The 24100-nt window shown below is 37.7% G+C and overlaps 1 protein-coding gene across 2 annotated transcripts in view; it reads left to right on the top strand.

The window, feature by feature from the left end:
* The first annotated feature begins 12882 nt into the window (after positions 1-12882).
* Positions 12883-24100, top strand: part of LOC129254606 (NADPH--cytochrome P450 reductase-like) — a 39436-nt gene continuing 28218 nt past the window's right edge. For both annotated transcript variants that reach the window (XR_010296323.1, XM_054893110.2), the window contains exons 1-2: positions 12883-13060; positions 19763-19962. Coding sequence is in view for 1 of the 2 variants with exons in the window: in XM_054893110.2 (XP_054749085.1) it covers positions 19778-19962 (185 nt within the window). In the remaining variant the exon portion in view is untranslated. The remainder of the gene's footprint in view (positions 13061-19762; positions 19963-24100) is intronic.

Raw genomic sequence — 24100 nt, 5'->3', positions numbered from 1 at the left:
AGGCCTATAAATGTCCATTATTGTAAATTTTATAAATGCCAAGTTTTACAACTATCCTCCACAGTTTTTAGGAGTAGTAGTAGTAGTAGTAGTAGTAGTAGTAGTAGTAGTACTATAGTAGTAGTAGTAGTAGTAGTAGTAGTAGTAGTAGTAGTAGTAGTAGTAGTAGTAGTAGTAGTAGTAGTAGTAGTAGTAGTAGTAGTAGTAGTAGTAGTAGTAGTAGTAGTAGTAGTAGTAGTAGTAGTAGTAGTAGAAGTAGTATTTTATCATTATTATTATGGCTTGTTGTTGTGCTGATCATGATATCAATAAAACACTTAATTCATTTTAAAAGAAAATTATCGCATTCTAACCGAAAGGAACATCTCAGGGTTACGATTTTTTAGTTGTTGTTTCTTTCTTTCTTTCTTCCTTCCTTCCTTTCTTTCTTTCTTTTTTTTTCTTTCTTTCTTTCTTTCTTTCTTTCTTTCTTCCTTCCCTCCTTCCTTTCTTTCTTTCTTTCTTTTACTTCCTTGAAAAAATGAAAATCATAAAATAATTACACTATATACAATATATAAATATATATATCTCGAGGGGCTATAGGGGCGGGCAGGCACTGATCTGAATATTAATATTAGATCAGTTGGGCGGGGAAATGTTTTGAAAGTGTTGGACCGGGCTGACCATGCAAATAAAATATAAAATAAAATGAAAACACTTCTACACAGTCAAGGTCATTTTGCCTCCGACGAAGATTCTGCAAGGATCGAAAGCTTAGGCCCCTTTTGACTTTCTAATTTACTCCATTGGCTCTCTTTTATTAGATAAGCAGAGTTTCAGCATCTTCTTTTTGCCACAGTCAAGGTCCTGTAACACAAAATTAGTGAATGAACACTGGGCTGATATCTACGATTTATTATGTGATTAATCGTACAGACCCCTCATCGTTAATAATTCTTAATTTGCAGCGACCACTGGTCTTATCATCCAGTTGTCTTGAATAATAATGCATCGGCATGGAATAGATATCGAGGATAGAAATGTACGAACAATATTAAAATATCAGACGAACGTTTCAACCAAAATATAGAAATGGTTAATTTTACAAATATACTCTGCCCGTATAGCTTTTTCCCCTTTTATTCAGAAATCAATTATCATAACAGAGGTATCATAGAAAATTAATATTTTCATGAATTATACATTGTCATGTGTTTTTTTTTTCTTAGGGGGTGGGCAGGGTTGTTTACAAGATAAATGTTTTGAATCAATGAATTATTATAATTTGCATGATATATCAAATAAATAACGAATAAAAAAAGACATATATGATTGAAAATTACTCCAATAAACATGAATTAGGATAATCTTGTTAATGTATAATTAAAAAAAATGTATATCGCTATTCAGAATTCAATACATCATAAATATTATGATTCATAATGTAACAAAGGTATAAGACAAAGAAATTTAATATTTTATATATTTTTATATATATCCGCCACTGGTCATATATTTTTTTTTTCACAAAAGAAATGTTTGGATATACATTAATAAATAATTGTACGCCTACCGGCTAATTCTTTCTTAATGGCTCTGAATATTGTTTGTAGATAGCGCCAGCTAACGTCGTACGCCTGCGAGTTGTGGAGTCAGGAGAATGAAACCTTTGGAACAAGATAGCTTGTGTGAAAACAGAAAAATCAAAGAAACAGATAACGAAAGTTTGAGAAAAATCGGACAAATAATGAGAAAGTTATGAGCATTTGAATGTTGCGATCACTAATGCTATGGATATCCTCAAATTGTCAATGCGACAAAGATGTGTGATGTCACTTGTGAACAACTGTCCCCATTACTTTAGTATATATTTTACTTAAACTGCCTCTTTTATCACATCTATCAGTAGATCATGTATTCTTTCTATAGGAGGGCATGTAATACAGATTTTTTAAGCATACATCATGGATAAAGAGTTTGTATCACCACAAGAAAAAGCAGAAAGAGACACTTTGAGGGTATTTTATAGTCCATTAAATGGAAATTTGTTCACAATCATGTGACATCACATATCCTTGTCGCATTGCCAATTTGAGGATATCCATAGCATTAGTGATTGCAATATTCAAATGCTCATAACCTTCTCATTATTTGTCCAATTTTTCTCAAACTTTCTATGTTCTTATTCTTTGATTTTTCTGTTTCAACACACGCCTACTTATTTCAAAGGTTGCATTCCCCTTTAACTTGTTCATGCCCTTGACAAAATATCTATAAAAACTTGATTTTTTAGGGGGATCCACGGGGGGAGCGAGGACCCGCCCCCTGTGCGATCCGCTGCAGTTGTAATGACTATGGATTCGTAGCCCATGGATTCGTGACAAACAGTTTTCATTTTTTAGGGGGGCAACGATTTAGGTAACTAGAACCTCATTGCTCCCCCAGCCCCCCCCCCCCAAAAAAAAATACAACCATATTTGGGCTACAATTTCCTGGATCGGCACTGCATGATTTCGAAAAGTTTTGTAATGGATGTATAGAGATCATTTCATGTAACAGTTGTGACGGACCATAATTTCGAAAATAATGACACAAGACATCAAAATGGTGACCACAAACAAAAATAATGCAGTATATTTACCAGAAGAGGGAGGAGGGGACATTTTGCTCGTATCAGGGGCGGCAATCCTGGGGGGCCGGGGGCCCAGTGCCCCCCCCCCCCCCACCACTTTTTGAAGCACTGAAAATTGCCCTTTTCACGCAAAAAAATGCCCCTTCACGAACGTGTACTGTGCCACTTTCATCGGAAGAAGACCCGTTTCAGGTGCATTTTTATACCGAGGTTGTTTTACCTGACTGCTAAGAAAGCACGAATGCCTGTGAGCAAGCAACCAGTGGACCAACGGCTTAAGGTCCTCTCCGAGGGACCTGGTAATGAGGATAAATGCCTTACCAAAGGGCACTAGCGCACCACTTGGGAATCGAACCCGGGTCACCGGAATCCGAAACCCCCGCTCTACCGACTGAGCTATCGCGCCTCATGTTTCCAAGTGCCCTCATATAGTATCAGTTTTAACACCACAGTTTTTACAGATCGTGAAGCGAAAGCGGAAACAAAATTGAGATTTTAGACCCATGACATTTTTAAAGCGCTTTTCTAATCATGAACAGGAAAGGTATATAACTATGATAATGATGCGAGCGCGAAGCGCGAGCGGAAACAAAATGGAGATTTCAGACCTAAAAATTGGACATTCTATTCATGTGAGCGAGAAGTGCGAGCTGAAAATAATGTGGTATTCCGCTCTGAAAAAGGTTGGATTTAAGCACTATTTCAAGCACTGTGTAGGAAAATTCTGAAGAGGGGGGGGGGGGGGGGGGTTCCTACAAAACGTCGTTCATTTTCGTTTCATTTCTGTCAGTCATTTATCATACCTACCAGATTGCCAGGGGGTGCTACCTATGGAAAATAACACACGCAGCACCCAGTTGGGGGTGCATGCTTCAGCATAGCACCCTAGCACCCCCGCTTCAAAGGACAAATGTAAATATCCGACGAGTATTTCGTATAACACGAATATTGACGTTTCAGATTAACCTACCATATTGCATCATAATGAGAGCATTACTATACACGTGGAGCTTGTGATGTTAAGCTACACAATTCATAAATTACACTAACAATAATGACTGCGTTGTATTGCCCTTTATACGATCGGTTTAGTTTTCTGAAATTGTGTTCATTTTACGCTTGATGTGCTCTTGTCAAATATTTTGACGAAATTGTTAATAAAATGTTTTTTTTTATATTTGCCTATAATAATAGGCCTATACGTTATTGATGACCTTTTAAATTTTAAACGGCGTTTTTACAGAAAATGAAAAAAAAAAATCGATCCATAATGCAAAGATTTTGTTCTGTAAATCTCAGGTAAGAATGAGATTTAACCAACAACAAAAAAAAAAAATTATGCAACAAAATTTATACAGATAGTCGGCTGTGGTGACTCATGATTACACTTTGCCTATTTTCGCAGTTTTTGAGGCCATGTCCGTGCTTCTCAATTGCCACGACTTCAAACACTATATATTATCGAGCTTGGAGTCTGACAATTGTTTTAAAAAATAAAGCATTTCTGAATGATTTCATAAACTCTATCAACCTGCATTATGACGTCATATAGTCAAACGAACTTTGGACCTTCCCTTACAATGCTCAGTCAGGTAGATTTTGCTATCAATGGAAAGAATAAATTGAGGAATACAGAAGCTGTTTGTACAATAGCGATGCACCATAATTATATTTTGCAATTCAAGTGAGAAAATTAAACTGGGTCGAATTCATTCGATATGTCAACGACATTTTTTAATAGTGGGCATTTTTATCAATAATTTCATAAAATCTATTTGGAATCAATCAAAAGCACACGTCACCCTGTATGGTTAAATATCACAAATGATAAAGTGATCTTTGGGAGTGTAGATCAAACTTTGTGATATTTTTATTCACCTCTTCTTTTTAATCAAATTTGCAGATGCTATTGAAGGCATTTTCGTGGAACATGGGGGCGAGAGAGCTTTCAAATCCCATCCCCATCTTACGCAAGTTTTTTTTTAATCATAATGCCTGCTGCATTTCTGATTCTCTATATATTTCGGTCCCACCAGCTCTCCGATGATCTACCCCCCCCCCCTCTCTCAGCAGAGACTCTTACATTTTCAGCCAGTAAATTTTACTTCTTTTGAATAAAGCGGCCGGGTACAGATTGACCCTTAAAAACAGCCCTTTATCATATTTATATTCTTGCATATAATATATAGGACCCTACTATACATTTTGCTATACCATTCTCTTTTAATTCCCTCAAATTTGAAGTATTCTTTAAAATCAAAAAGAAAAAAAAATCTTGCCTCTAGTTTGATTTTCACTTTTTTGTAGGAGGGGTAAGTTTTTCTATATGTTGTTCACATTTCCCTTTTTTATTTTTAAAAATTTGCTTGTCTTTCGACGCTCTCCTTTCCTTGGTGAATATTGCTTGTACATCACTACCCCCCCCCTTGTAATCCCCTCCCCACTCGTCAATCCTGGATCCGCCCGTATAGCCATCAGTGGTTATCCAACCTTTATTATCCCCATCTTCTCAGAGCGGTGAGCCACAGATCAAAATATAGATTCACATTTTCATCGATTGCCAAGTCATTCTATTAGGCATCTTCACAAATATTCCGAACTATTTCTCTTCTTTACTTGTTCACATTGAACTTCTGTTGACCCGATACACGTTGGATATTTCAAGATCATGCGTGAGTTTACTTTTGATTGATATTTGGTATCATTTTTTTAAAGTTTCGTATACAGGAATTCATATTGATGTGCCCATGATGTAATAGGTTATGTCACGGTGAAGTCTGTTTCATAATTCTAGAACTCGATAGTGATTTTCTAAAATGTTAATTTATTTGATTTCCGTTAATGTTTTTATGTTCCTGCATCTTATTGAGTTTGTTGATATTACATATTTAGACATCACAATGATCACATTATTGTAGTAGGCTTTGATACCAATGCGATAGGAATCCATAGATGGTCGTTGAATTGTGTTTTACGTTTGTATTGAGTTTCACAAAGTGACTATTTTCACATTATTATGTTTATAGCAATGTATTCAAAATGTTGCATCATGCATCACACAGTAAATTTCCTTCATTAGAAATTCTTTTATGATGACTTCGATTCGTGTGTCGAATGATGAAATTTGTGTTCTCGTTGCTTAATACTTAAACGCTTCTGATGATTATCTGCAGTAGCACCACAATTCGACCATGTTGACATTAATTTTGAGAAACATACTTAGTTACGTTTACATGAAAATGTAAAAAAAATCCCTTTTTTCCCTTCCGACAATTTCCTAATCTTTAAATTTAAAGGTCAAGTCCACCCCAGAAAAATGTTGATTTGAATAAAATAGAGAAAAATCAAACAAGCATAACACTGAAAATTTCATCAAAGTTTCGCTTATTTTTTTTTACAAAACAGTGATATAAACAACATAGTGAAATGCAATTGAGACAGTCCATGATGTCCCTCACTCACTCTTTTTTTTTTAGTTACACAATATTCGATTTTTTTTTTACAGATTCGACAATAAGGACGAACTTGATTGACTGAACTACAATCAAACAATGCTAATTCCACATGTTTAGGGAGGAATAATCGTTGGGTTCACTTGACAAGAAATTTCTTGAGTAGAAATTAGAATATTTCAGATTTCTTTTAATAAAATACAAAAGAAATAGTGAGTGGATGACGTCATCAGTCTCATTTGCATACCTACCAGGATGTGCATATAACTGTTTTTGAAATTCAAGGGAAACTTAAAAATGTCATAACTTTCCTATTTTACATCCGATTTTTATGATATTTTCAGTGTTATGCTTGCCAGATTTTTCTCTTTTTATTCAATTCAACTTTTTGTTGGGTGGTCTTGCCCTTTGATATTTCATAGGCCTTGATATTTTCGTTAAATTCAACATTCTAAACCTTGTCCAAAAGCTTTCAGTCTGATAATTATTTAAACGTCTTTGATTACACCACTCAAAGGGGATATACTCATGCATGTCCATGTGGTTCCTTGAACAGTTCAATAAGCGTCTTCTTGTTGACACAATGATGGCACCATGATTGGGGCGTCGCCATATGGCATAGAGCAGCCCCTTTTCTTTTTAAAATGAGGAGAAAATGAAACTGGGATGAAGAAGAAAAATGAAGAAGACATCATAAAGAGATATGTAACTCTCTACGCCTCATTTATCCTTGAGAAAAAAAGAATGATTTTTGTCACCTTTGCCAGCATTATTTTGCACCGCCTATCACAAGTCCATCCTGTTTCCGCCCCTGAGCAGGGATAAGCTTGGTGGTTTGGTGATCATATGTAGCTCACATAGCCTACTACGTATAATATTTGAATTAGATCCGATAAATGCCCGAAATATCCGGACTGCAAACATAGTTGTTGTGTAAAGACATGTGAATAGATTGGGAAAGGGAAGGAGGAGCAGAACATACAATTTCCATGCATTAATTCAATTTTGTTGCAGTAGTTTTTGGCGTAATTGTTGGAAGCAGGAGCGGGGCATGGGTAATTTGAGAAGGGACAATATTGACTGACTGATTGATTGATTGATTGATTGATTGAATGATTGATTGATTGATTGATTGATTGTTTCATTCATTCATTCATTCATTTATTCATTCATCTTATTTCTGCATTCATGATGAATATGCAAAATAACATATACAATGGTAATAACGAAACAACAATGCAATAGTCGTAATGTAAGCAATGACAAATGAATATTAACAAGATGCATTATTCACTTGAAAAAAAAATCATAATTTAGACAAATGCAGAACCGTCATCGTGAGCGATTAAGCTTGAAAATGATGGCAGCCTTGTAAAAAGATAACTAAAAGATGACGTCACTTAATAAGTAGATATCAACCATTTTTTACTTTTTTAAAAGAACATAATGCCCTCAACATGGTGATAATATTATAATGCAAATGAGAAATTCGATGATGTCCCTCTTTTTTGTTGTATTTTACTGCTTGAATTATATTTCAATTTTATAACGATTGTGAAGCTCTTCATTAAAAAATCCTGGAGATAGCATGATAATGACAGTGAAAATTTCACATGCTCATGCAGGAAGGAATCAAACTTTTTTTCGCTGATAATAACGAGGAAATATTTCATATTTGATATAAAGAAATAGCGAGTGGTTGGTGGCGCCATTAGTTCATTTATCTTCGGACCAGGATGTGCATAACTGTTTCGTGAAATTAAGTAAAACTTTTATATCAATATGTTTGAAGTTTTCACTTCACATGCGATTTTTTTAATAGAATTTTCAATTGTTTTTTGTATTTTTATTCAATCAACCTATAGTGTATTGTAGGGGCTACTTTACTTTCCTTATGAATCCTATAATCATCCGGGTTTTCGTGGGGTTTTGTTTTTCATCACGAGGAGGAGGGGGGGGGGGGGGCAATGGCAGAATACCCCCGAACAACTGAGTCATATTATGGATCAGTCACCTCCAAATCTATAATTATAAAATGACCATGAACTCCATGGATCTATGTGTTTCAATTTCCTCATATAATCACTTTTTGTTATTACATGAATTAACTAAACTTGTGCTAGTCATGACGTCATAATTTTGATAGTTCTGATATGTTATCATTGGAAGAATATGATAAAAAATGACCCCAAGTTGAACGTTATATGTTAGATCATAAAGTGTAAATATAATATCCTTACCTACATCGCCTTATACAAATCTGGATTTAAAGAGCCCTTAATGACTGCACATGTTAAGAAACTCATGCATGATCGAAACGAATATGAATATGAAAAAATAAAAAAAATAAAAAAAAAGAACTTTCCTGAGGAGTTGACTTTACCAAACTAACGGGGAAGACTTCTGAATTGAAACTTGATGAAAATGGAAAAAATGCTGGGTTAAGAATATAGGATCTATAGATTTATTGAAATTTTTCCAGTACAAAATATCACGGAACTTTATTTTATAAGAATAGTTGTTGGGAATTAAAATAACAAATTTTGACAAGTGCTTCAGTGAAAAAGAAATAGAGGATGTTGTACATGTATACACCTTCTCTCCCAATCTGAAATACATACAGCAATACAGTGGCGTAATGAGACAAAAATGTTGAGGGGGCAAGATGTGACGTATCGAGCAAATGTTTCGACATTTTTATAACAAAAAACAAATTTTCTGGTATAATTCAATATAATATTCAGGAAATTATATCAAATTTCACCCTTTTCTCTTTCCTATATTTCTTTTCTTTCCCTTATTTATCTTTTTTCTCTTGTTTGTTTTAGGGGGAAGCATCCCCAAGGTCCCTCCCCCCATCTGTACACCATAAGTTAAGAATTTTGATTGAAAATTATCATAGATTTTCAGTCATATCTAGATAAGAATTTATTTTTCGAAGCCGAGAAGTATTTTGTTTGGATTTGAAGACAATGCATGGGAATTCGTTATTGTGCAACAGTATTAAAGAGCAAGTTCATCCCAACGAAAAGTTGATTTGAGTAAAGGAGAAAAATAAAACAACCATATATAACACTGAAAATTTCATCAAAATCGGATGTAAAATAAGAAAGTTATGATATTCTTAAATTTCGCTTGATTTCACAAAATATGCACATCCCGGTCGGTATAATGAGGGTACTGATGACATCACTCACTTACACTATTTCTTTTTTTATTTTCTTATATTAAATATGAAATATTCAAATTTTCTGCTCATTGTCCTGTGAAACAAAATTTTATTTGAGTCCCACCTTTGTTTAACGTTCCGTATGGTTCAGTGAAGTTGGTCCTTATTGTCAAATCTGTAAAAATGAAATATTGTTTAATTCACACAATAAAAAAAAAAGAAAAAAGAAATAGTTGAGGGGCATAATCATCGACTCTGTTATTTGCATGTGACTAAATAACTATTTTATGATAATAAGCGAAACTTTAAAACGTAATAAATTTCTTATTTTACATCCGATTTTAATGAAATTTTTAGTGTTATATAATAATGCTTGTTTTATTTTTCTCATTTTACTCAAATAAACTTTTCGTGGGATGAATTTGCTCTTCTGATTTTTCTTTATTGATTCAAGGCAATATTTTTTTGGGGTGGACTTGAAATTGGTATAAGTTGAATAATAATTCACCTACATTTGAAATGATAAGGCAACAGATAAATCAATATAATTTGGATGAGAAATATAATGATTTACTGAAAACTTGATAGGTTTGATATGTCCTTTACTTCAATCATATTTTGTAAAATTGTGATGAACTTGTACATGACTTATAGGCGTATTATGTTGTCAAACTAAGAAGAATATGATTTCTAATTTGATGATGAATTATGATTAATAAATTGCATGTGGAAAGTGAAAAATTATCAAAAATGTCGGTATTTTGGCTTTTGAATTTTCTGATAATCTTTGACCCCCAAACTACTGGAGGCTCTTAATTTTGTAGGATTCTAAGTAAATAAATATGTAACAAAGAAAAAAAGAAGAGCTTTTGTGAAACCGGCGCTGGGTACGTTCATTCTTGTTGTTGAGGATCTGTGCCTGCAGACTCCCCCAACCCGTAGAGACGTACATGTATATAGGCCTACATTTATTACATCATCAAACTAAAGTGTATTTTTTTATTAACGTTCTCGAACCTTACAACTGTTCGCGATCCGATTTTGGAACAAATCGCATTTTGCTAATTTTCTGAAAATGTGAATGGAAAATATCATTTTATTTGAGGTTAAAATTATTGAAAGAATACTAATATAACTATTTTGAAAGATTGCAAGCCTTCATGTTGGATTAAATGCCAAATAAGCTTGAAATCGTAGCCAATCGTACGACCGCTATGACGCGTAATTGCGACTATAGATATTAAATTAGCTTTCATTTTAAGAAGGATGATAGCATAGTCACAGATTTGATCATAGGTATTCGTGCAATGATTTAGAACATAACACAGTAAGATACAGTGGCGTACCGTGGGTCACGGCATTGGGGGGCACAAGCAAAAATTTTGAGTCACTTAGTTAGCGCGCGAAGCGCGCTCAGTTGCCAGGTATCCTGACCTAATAGAGACATTTTAAGGACAGTGCCATTAAAAGGAAATATATCTCACCGATTTTTACGTTCAGACCTAAAAAGGGACATTATCAGCAATCATGCAATCATGATACGTAGTACCTGTCTCGCTAAACAATGCGAGCGCGAAGCGTGCACGTGAGCTGAAATTTGTGTATATATTGACCCCAAACAGTGAGGGACATTATAAGGTCTATATTTTAGGAATCCATTAAGAGTATACATATCTCACCATAGCCATCTAATGCGAGTGCCAAGCGCTTACTGATTTTATTAGAATTATAAACATCTAAACTCATGAAGCACTTGTCATGTAATCATGATTAACATACGCATCTTACTAATCAAATATTGCGAGCGCGAAGCGCGAGCTGAAAATTTAGGAACTGAAGAGACCTGAAGAGGGACATTTTAAGGCTTGTTTGTAGGAATTCACGAAGATCATACGTATTTTAACTAACCAAATTATGTGAGCGCGAAGCGCGAGCTGAAATTTTCTGTATACATTGACCCCAAACAGGGATATTTTAAGGACTATTTTTTAAAAGGAATCCAGTAAGAATACACATATCTCACCTATTTTTTTAAAGGAATCCAGTAAGAGTGCACATATCTCACCATAGATGTCATCTAATGCGAGTGCCAATCGCATGCTGATTTTGTTAGAATTACATCTAAACACATGAAGCACTTTTTGTAGTCATTGTAATCATGATTTTCACTAATCAAATATTGCGAGCGCGAAGCGCGAGCTGAAAATTTAGGAAATTCGGACCTGAAGAGGGCTAAGGCTTGTTTGGAGGAATTCACGTAGACCATGCGTATTTTATCAACCAAATGATGCGAACGCGAAGCGCAAGCTAAAATTTTTTGATATTCAGATCAGAAAAGGGGACATTTTACTCGGGACTGATTTTAGGAATTCATGTAGAGCAGACACATCTCACCAATCCACTAATGCGAATGTAAGCTCGGGCAGGACCTTAAAATGGGGCAATCACTTTAAGTAGTCATGATGTACGTCACTACATAAAGCAATAATAATTCGATGTGAGAGGAAATATATTTGGTGTATATTGACTTGAAAACGAGAGGTTTTAGCCTACATTGTACTAAAACCTCCCGTTTTCAAGTCAATATACACCAAATATATTTCCTCTCACTTCGAATTATTACTGTTTTATGTAGTCCGACACTGGCGTATTCCGTGTTGATGGGTGGGGGGGGGGGGGGGTGACTGAAATATTTTGGCATTTTTTTTGCAATCATGGTTTTAGATATGCAAGGAATTGTCATTGATATGTCCACAGTGGCGTACCGTGGGTCACGGTCACGGCATTTGGGGGGGGGGGCACCAGCAAAAATTTTGAATCACTGAGTGAGTGCGCTAGTGACTCCGCGCGAGCTGAAAATTTAGATAATTCAGACCTGAAGTGGGGCATTCTAAGGTTTCTTTGTAGGAATTAACTATAGGACCATACATATTTCATTAACCAAATGATGCGAGCGCGAAGCGCGAGCTGAAAATTTGTTTTTTTCATTTCTTTTGTAAAAAGTGGGGGGGGGGGGGATATATCCCCCCATCCCCCCGGGATTTATGCCAGTGTATGTAGTGACATATGCTTCTTAAACATATAATGCGAGCACCAGGAACAATGAAGCCATAGTCCCTGAGCAAATTATGTTTTATAAAGTTACGAATTTTTATGAGATAATTCATATAACTATAATATAATATCACATTATAATGAACAATAATTTCTTCTTTCCTATATATACCCAGTTGTTGTGTGTCCGGACAGGTTGTGTGTCCGGACGATCAATTTTAGAAAGTCATTTGGAAAAATTTACAAGCGAAGTTTCATAAATTTTTAGTACAAAATGTTAGGAAATATTATAAAGAACAAAATAGAAGATGATTACAAGTACTAAATTCATATTTATAGTGTAATCCAAAGACAAAAAAGATGGCTTCAAAAATATAAAGTGTCCGGACACCCGACCCCCCCATCCTACTATAATATAATACCTCTCTCTCCCTTTCTCCCTCTTTTTTCTCCTTTTCCCCGTTTTTTTTTTTTTGGGGGGGGGGCCAGCCGATGGGGGGGGGGGGGCACGTGCCCCCCATGCCCCCCGTAGTTCCGCCACTGGTAAGATATTCCATGTTTCAATATTATAGCATCAAATTCTACTTCGTTTTATTCCAAAATCGGGTCGCAGACCCATCGTACGTGCGGTCGGCTTGACTAGGGCGCGCTTACGTCACCAGCCAGCTGAAGGTCAAAGGTTATTGCATAACATGCAGTGCAAAGAGCTGTGTCGGATCGTGAGCAAATTCTCTGATATTATTTTAGGAAATTCTGGAGTTGATTAAAAGGGTGAGTTGAAAGTAAGAACTAAGATTTAGTAGTAATTTAGTATTAGTACTGTAGTAGTGTGATCCATGAAGTGTGGACAGTTTTGAGTCGGATATCGGGGTACGAGAGAGATTAATTGTGAGAAAGATCGAGAAGAGAATGACGAGCGCGCTAGCGCTGGGATTGGAGTGGGAGAGTGGAGGGCAAGGGCTGGTGCCGGCTGGTGTAGCCAGGCGGCTTCTAGAGAGTAAAAATCTTTTACTAACGTAAGGTCACTCTCATGAAGCCAGGGCTTCCGTTATATACTTTTGTGTGTACCACCAAAAAACCTGAAACTTTCGCCCCCGAGATTTCTACTTTCTTTCTAAAAGATCTAGCCCTAAATCATGTACATGGCCATGGGATAAAACTTCATTTCCGACATTTCTACGCTCTCGTTGTTATTTTTTAACAAGAATTCATCAAAAAAATGAGAGAAATATTGTGTAAAGACGGAAGAGACTTGCCCGATGTTTACGCCGCCATCTTGTTTCCTATTGTTCTTCGCCAACGTTACAGACGCGTGCGTCGGCAGTAGAGGCGCTGGTCAGAAAATTGGGATCGTCCCAGTTTACAGGGACTGTCTCAGTTTATAAGGATTTCTTCACACAAGAAATCTAGGAAAGTTCATTCACCTGTCAAGTGCCGACACCAATCAAGTGTGCTAGTCAATGTAAACATATCGGGTTTCATAACAAGATAATTGGAAGACAGTAAGTCATGAAAAATAGACGGTGAACTGGGGGTAATTGAGGTCACTGAATCTATTTTTAGCACTCTCAATTCCCGTAATTGCTGTCTTTGTCCCGTAGGGGGAAGTGAAAAAAAAACGTCCCCATAAACAAGGACAGTCTCAATTTATCAAGACATGATTTGTCTTGGTTTATGAGGATATCCTTGTTTTCTGGGACAATCCCAAATTTTGGACCAGCGCCTCTACTGGTCGGGTAACGTTGGGGAAGAACAATAGAAAACAAGATGGCGGCGTAAACATCGGGCAAGTCTCTTCCGTCTTTACACAATATTTCTCTCATTTTTTTGATGAATTCTTGTTCAAAAATAACAACGAGAGCGTAGAAATGTCGGAAATGAAGTTTTATCCCATGTACATGATTTAGGGCTAGATCTTTTAGAAAGAAAGTAGAAATCTCGGGGGCGAAAGTTTCAGTTTTTTTGGTGGTACACACAAAAGTATATGACGGAAGCCCTGGCTTCATGAGAGTGACCTTACGTTAGTAAATGATTTTTACTCTCTAGAAGCCGCCTGGCTAGGCTGGTGGTGGGATTGGGAGAGAGGATCTGGGCTTGTATGACAGTGATGGCGTATCTAGCCTGGAGGCGTTGGGGAGTAAAAGTCATATACTCTACGTATGGTTACTCCCCGAACGCCTGGCGTTGCTACATATATTATAGGCTCCCATGGCCACGCACTGAGGGAAAAGGCAACTATAAAAATGCGCCAAACTGCTAGTGCTAGTTCTGTTTAGAATCTGAGGTTAACACTTCTGTACATGGGTAAAAATATTGGTTGGCAACGTTTGGCAAAAAATGGATAGTTATGGTTACAAAATGACGAATAAATGACATGAAGTAATAGAGGTAGAAGAGAGTTTACTTACACTTGTTGACATCGCCATCTTTGATCCTTTGTTAATGCAACCTAGTTACGTGACGCGTATAGAGGGCGGCAAAATCATGAGCGGTGCTAGATTAAAAAGTGCTAAAATGTCCCGCTTCAACTTCAACTCGCCTCAACTGCTTCAACTCGCAAGTTGAAGCGGGACATTTTAGCACTTTTTAATCTAGCACCGCTCATGATTTTGCCGCCCTCTATACGCGTCACGTAACTAGGTTGCATTAACAAGGGATCACTCGTTCGGGGAGTAACCATACGTAGAGTATATGACTTTTACTCCCCAGACGCCTCCAGGCTAGGCATATCGCCTGCCGGCCTGACTGGACGGTGCACAGAGAATGTCTTGACACTTCTTCTTCTGGAAACAGTACAGTCCACCGTCTGGTGTATTGTCGTACTGGTGAAGTGCAGCGTGCAAGTGTATGTACATTATTCGATAAAAAATTGCTTACACTTACAGCGTGCAAGTAAAAACAACCACCGTTAGTAACGGAGCTGGGTCTTTTGTACCTCTGTCTTGTTTAAAGATGTGTAGAGAGGTACAATTAACTGTGCTGTTGGGGAGGGAGTTCCAAAGTCTTATCGAATCTGGGAAGAAGCTCCTCTGGTAGACAAGTGTTCTGGCAAAGGGAACAAAGATCTGAGAATGACCTCTATGCATGGATGTGGATGGAGTGAGGAAGGTAGGTGGGATGTCAATGAGTGAGTTGGTAATACAATAGATCATCACCACCTTGGCCTGTGCCCTACGCTCTCGTAAAAATGGCCATTTGAGCTGGTTCAGCATGGCTGCTACACTGCTTGTTCTACGGTGATCATTACAGACAAAGCGTGCATAGCGACGCTGCACCATTTCAAGCTTATTTATATTTGCTTGCATGTGAGGGTCCCATATTATGCTGGCATACTCCATGATTGGTTGCAGGAGAGCTTTGTAGCACAGTTCCTTGACCTTTCTTTGACATGGCCGGATATTTCTCTGGAGGAAGGCACGTGTGGAGTTGGCCTTTTTGGTTACAGCATTTATATGTTGATTCCAGCCGAGGTTCCTCTGCAGCTCAACTCCAAGATACTTTGCTGTATTTTTATCAGATATAGTCTGTCCATGGATGAAGTAAGGCTTGATGATAGGTTTGCGCTTATTTGTGACATGAAGTACTTGACACTTCTGTGGATTGAATTCCATCAGCCAATCATGCTCCCATAGTTGCAAGGAGTCAAGGTCCTCTTGGAGACGAATGGCATCTTCCTCTGTCTTGACGTTGGCATAAGCCATGCAATCATCAGCAAAGAGCCTTACTGTTGAGTTGTTGGAGAGATACTCTGGCAGGTCATTGATGAAGATGAGAAAGAGCATTGGCCCGAGGACACTGCCTTGCGGAACGCCTGATGTTACTTGGCTGGTGTTGGAGATGGATCCGTCCAGTACAACGCGTTGGGTCCTATTACTCAGAAAGTCAGCTATCCAATGGTGAGTGTGATCTCGGATTCCATAAAATTGAAGCTTGTGTAACAGGCGTCCATGCGGTACTTTGTCAAATGCTTTAGAGAAGTCAAGGAGTATCATATCCAGTTGACCCTTGTCATCAATGCTTCTAGCAAGATCTTGGACGGCAAGAATCAGCTGAGAAACACAGGATCGTTTCTTGCAAAAACCGTGTTGAGCATCAGACAATACATTGTGATCTTCAAGGTGGGTCATGACGTCACTAAGAACGATTTGCTCTAGAATCTTACAGGTCACAGATGTCAGAGAGATAGGCCTGTAGTTCTCTGGTTTACTACGGTCGCCTTTCTTGAAGATGGGGACAATGTTAGCCGTCGTCCATTCAGCAGGGATGATACCTTGATCTAGGGAGGCTTGAAAGAATATGGAGAATATTGGTGTCAATTCGGTGGCAAGTCCCCTCAAAAGTCTGGCAGGAATTTCGTCAGGACCAGATGCCTTATGGATATCAAGCTCAGACAGAATCTTATGGACCCCTGGGGGAGAGATGATTATATGATCCATTGATGGGTAAGTACTAGGCCCTTTGTCTCTCAGGCTGGTCATATCTTTATCATGGTTGAATACCGATGAGAATTGTTGGCTTAAGATGTTGGCCTTATAGAGACTGTCAGCAGTAGTCAGACCATCATGAGACTTTAATGGTGCTACACCTGAGGCATCATGGCGCTTGCTGTTTACAAAACTCCAGAAACGCTTTGGATTACTTGTGGTGTCTGGACTGACAATATCTGTCAAGTACTTGTTGTAAGCTTGTTTGCAGGCAATTCTGGAATGTCTCTTGACCTGCTGGTACTGTACTTCTCAAAGTCAGCTTGGTCATTGCTGGTCTTTGCTCTGTTATAGTACTTTTTTTTCTTTCTTGAGAGCCATTTGACAGAGCTGGCTTCAACTGCTGGCTGCAACTGCTGCTCTTTCATTTTGATCCAAATGCCAGCCTGAATGCCTTTTGTTTGCCATTTCAGCAAACCAATGTTGGCTTACCTTTTAATTTAATCCAATGTCATGTACATGTCTAGACCAAAAGCTTCGGTCTCTGTTATGTTGGTTGTTCAGCTGAACTCCGTTGGCTTCACTCACCAAATACAGAGACCGAAGTTTTAGCGCGATCTGTACAGGGGACTCAGTGGCCATATGTTTATGTATACAAGTTCGGATAAAACAGGGAGGTAAAGTTGCGCGACAGCCGAGGTAAGTCACTGTTTTTGTTCCTTTTAACTTGATTTTTCCCAGTTTTTTGGCAATTAATGCCAAGAGGGAATTTTTATTTGCATTTTGGATGCGTTAATTTTCAAAAGTTTGATTCATTAAAGACAAAAATTGAAGAGCCCTGACGGGGGGATTTTGCATTGTAAGTCCCCTAATGGTGGCTGCACGATAGCGAGCCGTCTGTGTACGAGAAGAAATTTAAAAAATAAAAAAAACTCCTCGAAACAGACGGCTGCCAGCTGTCTAGTACATGTCATGAATGTCATGAATCGCTCTTGTGTGTTAACTGTGATCATCATGCCAGGTGATGCCTCGACTACAGCACTCATTCAATGAACAATGTTATACTTAGCCTTGAAGTTGAGGACTTTGTGATGATACTTTTTAATATTTTGACATACTTATTCATCACGAAGCCCACTCACACTAGTACGAGGTTAGTACATGTATGCTATACTAACCTCGTACACCGGACCGCGTTTGACCCTAGATTTCGAAATCGGCAAACATCGCTTGCAGAAGTAATATTTGCCGAAACTCCTTGTCGCTACTCACCGGGGCTCTTTCCGGTAAGTAACAATACAATCATAATTTAAAATTAAATTTGGAAATAAAAATCATACAAAAAAGAGCAAATTCGCTTACCTCGGCCTGGAAAGTGACTTCGCATGTCTCTTTTGGAAATACAAGGAAGCCCGTTGGTGGCGCTAATAAATTTCACAACCTTGATTCAGCTCCTCGGTATTTTATAACTGTGTCTAAATTCTTTGAATGCGCAATTCTTATGATTACTTGACTAATTATGGGCACCAATAAATAAAATACCTTCAAAAACATAATTCAAGATTATTATTGGCGATGATACCACTTTTTTGCAAATAATTTAAAAACAATGACTAATAAAAAAAATTGGAAAATATACGTACCTGGAACGAAACCAGCAGTCCAAGCTTTTATAACGAACGTCAATAATACGGTCTACCAAAGTCTATACAATGAAATGATTGGACACTTCACGGACTTCACGTAATGCCTTGTGTCGATTTGCGTGTAAAATAGTTTAGGTGCCTAGTCTTTCCCTTGTCATGTCTTTGATATGAATATAAATCGCGCCCTCTTTAGGCCAAAAATTGATTTTGTCGCTGACCGAAGGGCATCTCCGTGAAATCTTCACTGAAGATCAAGAATTTTTTTTTTTTTAAAGCAAACTTCAAAGAGAAGTCACCAAAGGATCTAAATGGTTCGGTAAGTGTCATAGCACAATGTGAAATCCTAACTTGAGTGTTTCATTATATTTTATTTGGGCAAAAGCCCATGATATTTGCATGTGTCGCGTGCATATGATATTCCTTCGCACGCGAGATGAAATGAACCCATGGGTGCACGAAGCCTTGAACCCTTGCCATAGACATAGGCATATAAGCGAGACTTGTCAACAAAGATGGATATCCCTAGGAAATCCATCTTTAAAGATAGAAATCACGTAAATTTGTTTGATTTTATTTATCTCTACACCTTCATACGCCTAATGCGTATGAAGGTGCAAAAAAAAAATGTTAGTAAAAATGTGAAAAATTAGAGGTTTCTTAGCTTACCAGACCAATCACGTGTAGATCCCTCGATCCATCTGTAAAACCCAAACATACAATAGGCTTGACCCTTGAACCGCTTTGTTATGACATAGCTTCGATAAGCAATGTTACAAAATGCCGTTTTGAAGAACAATTTGCCGTTTTGAAGAACAATTTATAGATAAAAATTATTATTTAACAAAAAATAAAAATTTAAAACTTGATTATAATATTATAAATAATTATTATTACAATAATAATTATTTATAATCCCATTTCCCAAGGTTTCAGTGATTTATTATCTACTGCTCATACAATTTGTGAAATATCAGTGTCCAGTCACGAACTGCTTCAGGCCTTATAGTGAATTCATAATCAACTATGTCCATCTCTTCATAGATTCATGATTATAAATATTTCTCGACTACATCATCTTCACTGTATGGACTGAAGCTAATTTGGGGAAATATTGAGCTAAAATTAGCTAGGGGGAATGGGCAATTGGGTGGCTTTGCTATGAAAATCTATAAGTGCCCTGATTTTTGCCAAATCAGGGAGAACACATTAATGATACTTGGTAGTGGCCTGTAGGCCTGGTGCGCTATAACATGCATGTGGTGTAGCTCATGTCATTTCAATTGTTATTATCAACATAATAATCACGCTCACATTAGTTTGTCTCCATCATGTCACTACTCCTGTACATTGTTACTCATTTACAGAATAAATTTCCATTTAAATATATTTTTGTTATCATTCAGTGTAAATGAAGTATCATGTTTCCTGAGGCTGAAGCTAGTGAATCGATAGAAGCTGCATCAACTGAAACCATGGCTGGTCCGGCGATTGGCACGCTTGATATCTTCCTTCTTGGTCTGAGTGTAGGAGTGGGTGTCTACTGGTTCTTCTTCCGCAAAAAGGCTGAGAGCAAGACAGAAGGTCTTGTTAATCCCATTACAAGGTATGACATTTTTAGAAAAGTAATGCTCTCCCCTTCAAATGACAAAGTATTGTTTGTAATTTGGTAATTTAGGGTGGTTATGTCAGGCACAGAGACAGTTCTTTGACGTTTCAGGAATTGAATAGTTTAAGCTTTTAGCAATCATGACTTTCTTATTTAATTTTACATATGGTATGTAGGTCTATATCTGATTTGATGCAATTTTCAGCATTATGCTTGTCTAATTTTTCTCTATTTATTAAATTCTGCCTGTTGCTACCCATTTGCCCATAAAAGAGTGTCATACTGTATTGATAAAGTAACAGATTGCTTCAAATTTGTTCTGAAATACACTGTATAACCCATTTATGCTCCTATATGGTCCACCTTTAGATTTTTGCTAGGGGCCACTAATGGGTTCATGATGACTGAAAGTATTTTTGTCATATATTGTGGCTGCCTCTATATAAGAGGAGTTTCCAATAATATACGACGAATGACAGGACGAGTTTCATACGATTTAAAGAACTCTTTAATATAGATGATTGTCGATTAATGATCAGTAGAAATATTTTGTAGATTAAGCGTTGCAGATAACATTCTGAAAATTATAGAACAGATATACAAGAATCATAAATACACAGACATATTATCTTCTCGTTTACACATTAGATTCATATTTACATAATTTAGTTAATCATCATCATTCACATTAAAACAACATCGATTCATCATTATTCTCATAATAAATATTTGGTAATAACAGAGTGCAATTAATAATCCAATAAAAGTAATCGAACTTACCAAATATGGCTTTCTGTTTCTTTCTGTATACTTGACACAGCCTTTTTCCTTTTAACGTTAATACTGAAACCATGACAAATATTAATAACACGCGCGCAACTATTATGATTATTATTATTATTATGCGCAAATATACATGGCAACCATGACGCAGCAATCAAGATTAAAATGACACTGATTACGTAACAATTAATGCGCGCATTGCGTCGCAGCAACATGGCTCCTTTAACTGATTATCCAAAACAGTTACTTATATATATATATATACTTATAAACTTCAATTAGAAATATCTATAGCGCTTGCATAAAAATAACAATACTATAAACCACTTTTAAAAATATCAATAAACAATAAAGTATTCATGCTTTAGTATTATGATTGCATGCTCTCATCACAGTTTGATAAGTGAATAATTCTAATAGTTCGAAGTTTCAAACGTTCGAAAGCACATTCAGGTCAAAACTATACGATAAAATCATAAAATGATAAATAAAAGAATGCATAATACAATATTTTGAACGATATCTCAAAATATAGCAAGCCTTTTTTTCTTTTCAAGTGCATTTCCTTGATCCAATTTGATTCTTGAAACATCAAGAATATAATATATTAAATTTGTATATGTATCATGCCAAATAATGCACGTTGCAATATAAGCAATGTTTCGCTTATTTGGTTGAACAAACCAAAATGAAATATCACATATTCAAAAAGCACAGAAACAATTTTCCAAGCTATCAATAACTTTGCATATCAATCTGCTAATTGCCTATTGATATAAAAATAAACGATAATAATATAACAGTATAATTGTTCTTGTGTTTGGCTCCTTGCGGGGGAATCCCTAAATGTCTTTCGCGTAGATTATACTAGCCCATGTAAAAAGCAGTCTCTTTCTGTTATAGTGTCAGTATCACATTAAGAACAAATCTAGTCATCTGCCAGGATCAAAACGAGCTTATGTATGGGTCTTTCCAAAAATCTAGGCTCATGCTTACGTTTACCGTCTTTTCGAAGATCGCGATCAGCCATGATCAGTTTCACTTTACGAACTCGACCGTCATCACATTTGTAGGCTTCTGTCACTCTTCCTAGTGGCCACTGACTTCGAGTATCGCTGCAGTCTTTTACAATGACGATGTCGCCTATCGCGAGGTCACGCTTTGGATGGACCCACTTTTGTCTTGTTTGGATGTCTTGGAGATATTCACGCTTCCATCTACTCCAGAATTCGTTCGCTAGATACTGCACACGACGCCACCACTTCCGAGCATATACGTCTTCTCGCTGAAACTTGCCTGGGGGAGGCATCACAACTTTTGCCTTCATGGTTAGCAGATGGTTCGGGGTCAACGGTTCAGGGGCATCTCCTGCACATAGATTAGCTGTAGACAGTGGTCTGGAATTGACAACTGACTCTACTTCAGTAAGGAACGTCTGGAAGGATTCATCATCTAGTTGTGACCCTGAACTAATGAGGAGGGGTTCAAGGACTCTGCGTACTGTACCAATCTGGCGCTCACAAACTCCTCCCATGTGAGATGCACTCGGCGTGTTCATCTGGAAGGGTATCCAATCAACTCCATTCTCAAGTAGATACGTCTGGATAGATTCCTGGTCCAACTCTCTCATTGCTTCCCGCAACTCGTTTCTAGCGCCAACGAAAGCCGTCCCTCTATCAGATCTGATCTGTCTGACTGGTCCACGACGAGTGAGGAACCGCCGGAGGCAGTTGATGAAGCTACTGCTTGTGAGACTATTTGCTGCTTCTAGATGAATGGCTCTTGATGCCATACAAGTGAAAAGTACTCCATATCTTTTCACAATACTTCTTTTTTCTTTGATGTTGAAAGGTCCAAAGTAATCCACAGCACAATATGTGAATGGGGGTGCCGGTTCTAGGCGATCTTTTGGCAGATCTGCCATCTTCTGTTGCTGCAATGGTCCTCTCATTTTTCTGCACAAGACACACTTTGATATGATACTGGAAACTACAGAAGAACCACCAATCACCCAGTATCCATTTTGTCTCAGTTGATTATGTGTGATTCCTCTTCCCATGTGGTTAACCTGCTCATGCTTGTGTCTTATGAGCAATGTCGTCATATGAGAATTTCTCGGCATGATGACGGGATGCTTGATTTCGTCAGGTACGGCAGCTTTGTCGATTCTTCCACCAACTCGCATGATACCATCACTGCCAATGTATGGATCTAGACGATATAGAGAACTGATTGGCTTGATTTCACTGTTTCTCTTCCTTGCTGTCTGTCTGTCATTTTGCTCACCAGAGCCTAAGTTGCGAAGTACCATCAATTCGTCACGAAAATGTTCTATCTGCAAGTTTCGGATTATTTCAGTTTCTGCTGCATCGACTTCTGCAACTGTCAAGATAACACGTTGGAGTGGACGGTTCAATTTAGGGCTTGTCTTCCTCTTCACTTCTCTCTTTCGTAGTTTACTTTTGAACATCATACATAGTGCTACCACTCTCTTGGCACGTTGCCAGCTTGAGATATGCTGGAGGCGACTAATCTCGAAGTGGTTGGCTCTAGCAGTCATTGTAGACAAGGTCGACACATGTCTAACTTCTGGGTCATCTTTCTCACAGCTGGCTTTATACTGCTCTGTAGGAATTTTGAATTCTCCTTTCTCATGAAGAAACTTCGGTCCAACCAGCCAGCGGCTACTTTCAACGAGCTCCTTTGCTGTCATCCCTCGAGACGCCTCATCAGCAGGGTTGTCTTCTGTGTTCACATAGAACCATCTTTTGGGGTTTGTTTCGTCATGTATCTGTTGCACCCTATTTGCCACGAAGACATGGAATCTCCTTGCTTCGTTACGAATGTAACCCAAGACTACTTGACTATCTGTCCAGAAGAATTCTTGAGGTTTAGCCACTGTCAATTCTTTCCTTAGAAATGTACTCATCTTTGCTGATACAGTGGCAGCCGTCAGTTCGAGTCTGGGAATAGTCATCTGTCTGAGTGGGGTTACTCTTGATTTGGCTGTCACGAGAGAGCAACACACTTTGTCCTCTTCATTCACCAGGCGAATATAAGAGCACTGTCCGTAACCATCAAAACTTGCATCTGAAAAGTGATGTAACTCCGTACGCTTTACTTTGCCGAAGTTTGGAGGCTTGTAGCATCTTGGGACGTTTAGTTTCTCGAGTTCACTTATTTCAGATCTCCATTTCTCCCACTGTGGTCTGACGTCATCGGGTAAGGGGCTGTCCCAATCAAGTTTCCTTCTGCAGAGGTCCTGGAGAATCTGTTTTCCTCTCAGAGTCACTGGACTTGCAAGGCCGATAGGGTCATAAATTGAGCCAACAGTGGATAGAACTCCCCGTCT

Source organism: Lytechinus pictus, chromosome 2, assembly GCF_037042905.1.
Source record: "Lytechinus pictus isolate F3 Inbred chromosome 2, Lp3.0, whole genome shotgun sequence".
Lineage (NCBI taxonomy): Eukaryota > Metazoa > Echinodermata > Echinoidea > Temnopleuroida > Toxopneustidae > Lytechinus > Lytechinus pictus.
Note: the sequence above shows the minus strand (reverse complement) of the source record. Positions and strands in the feature narration are given on the sequence as shown.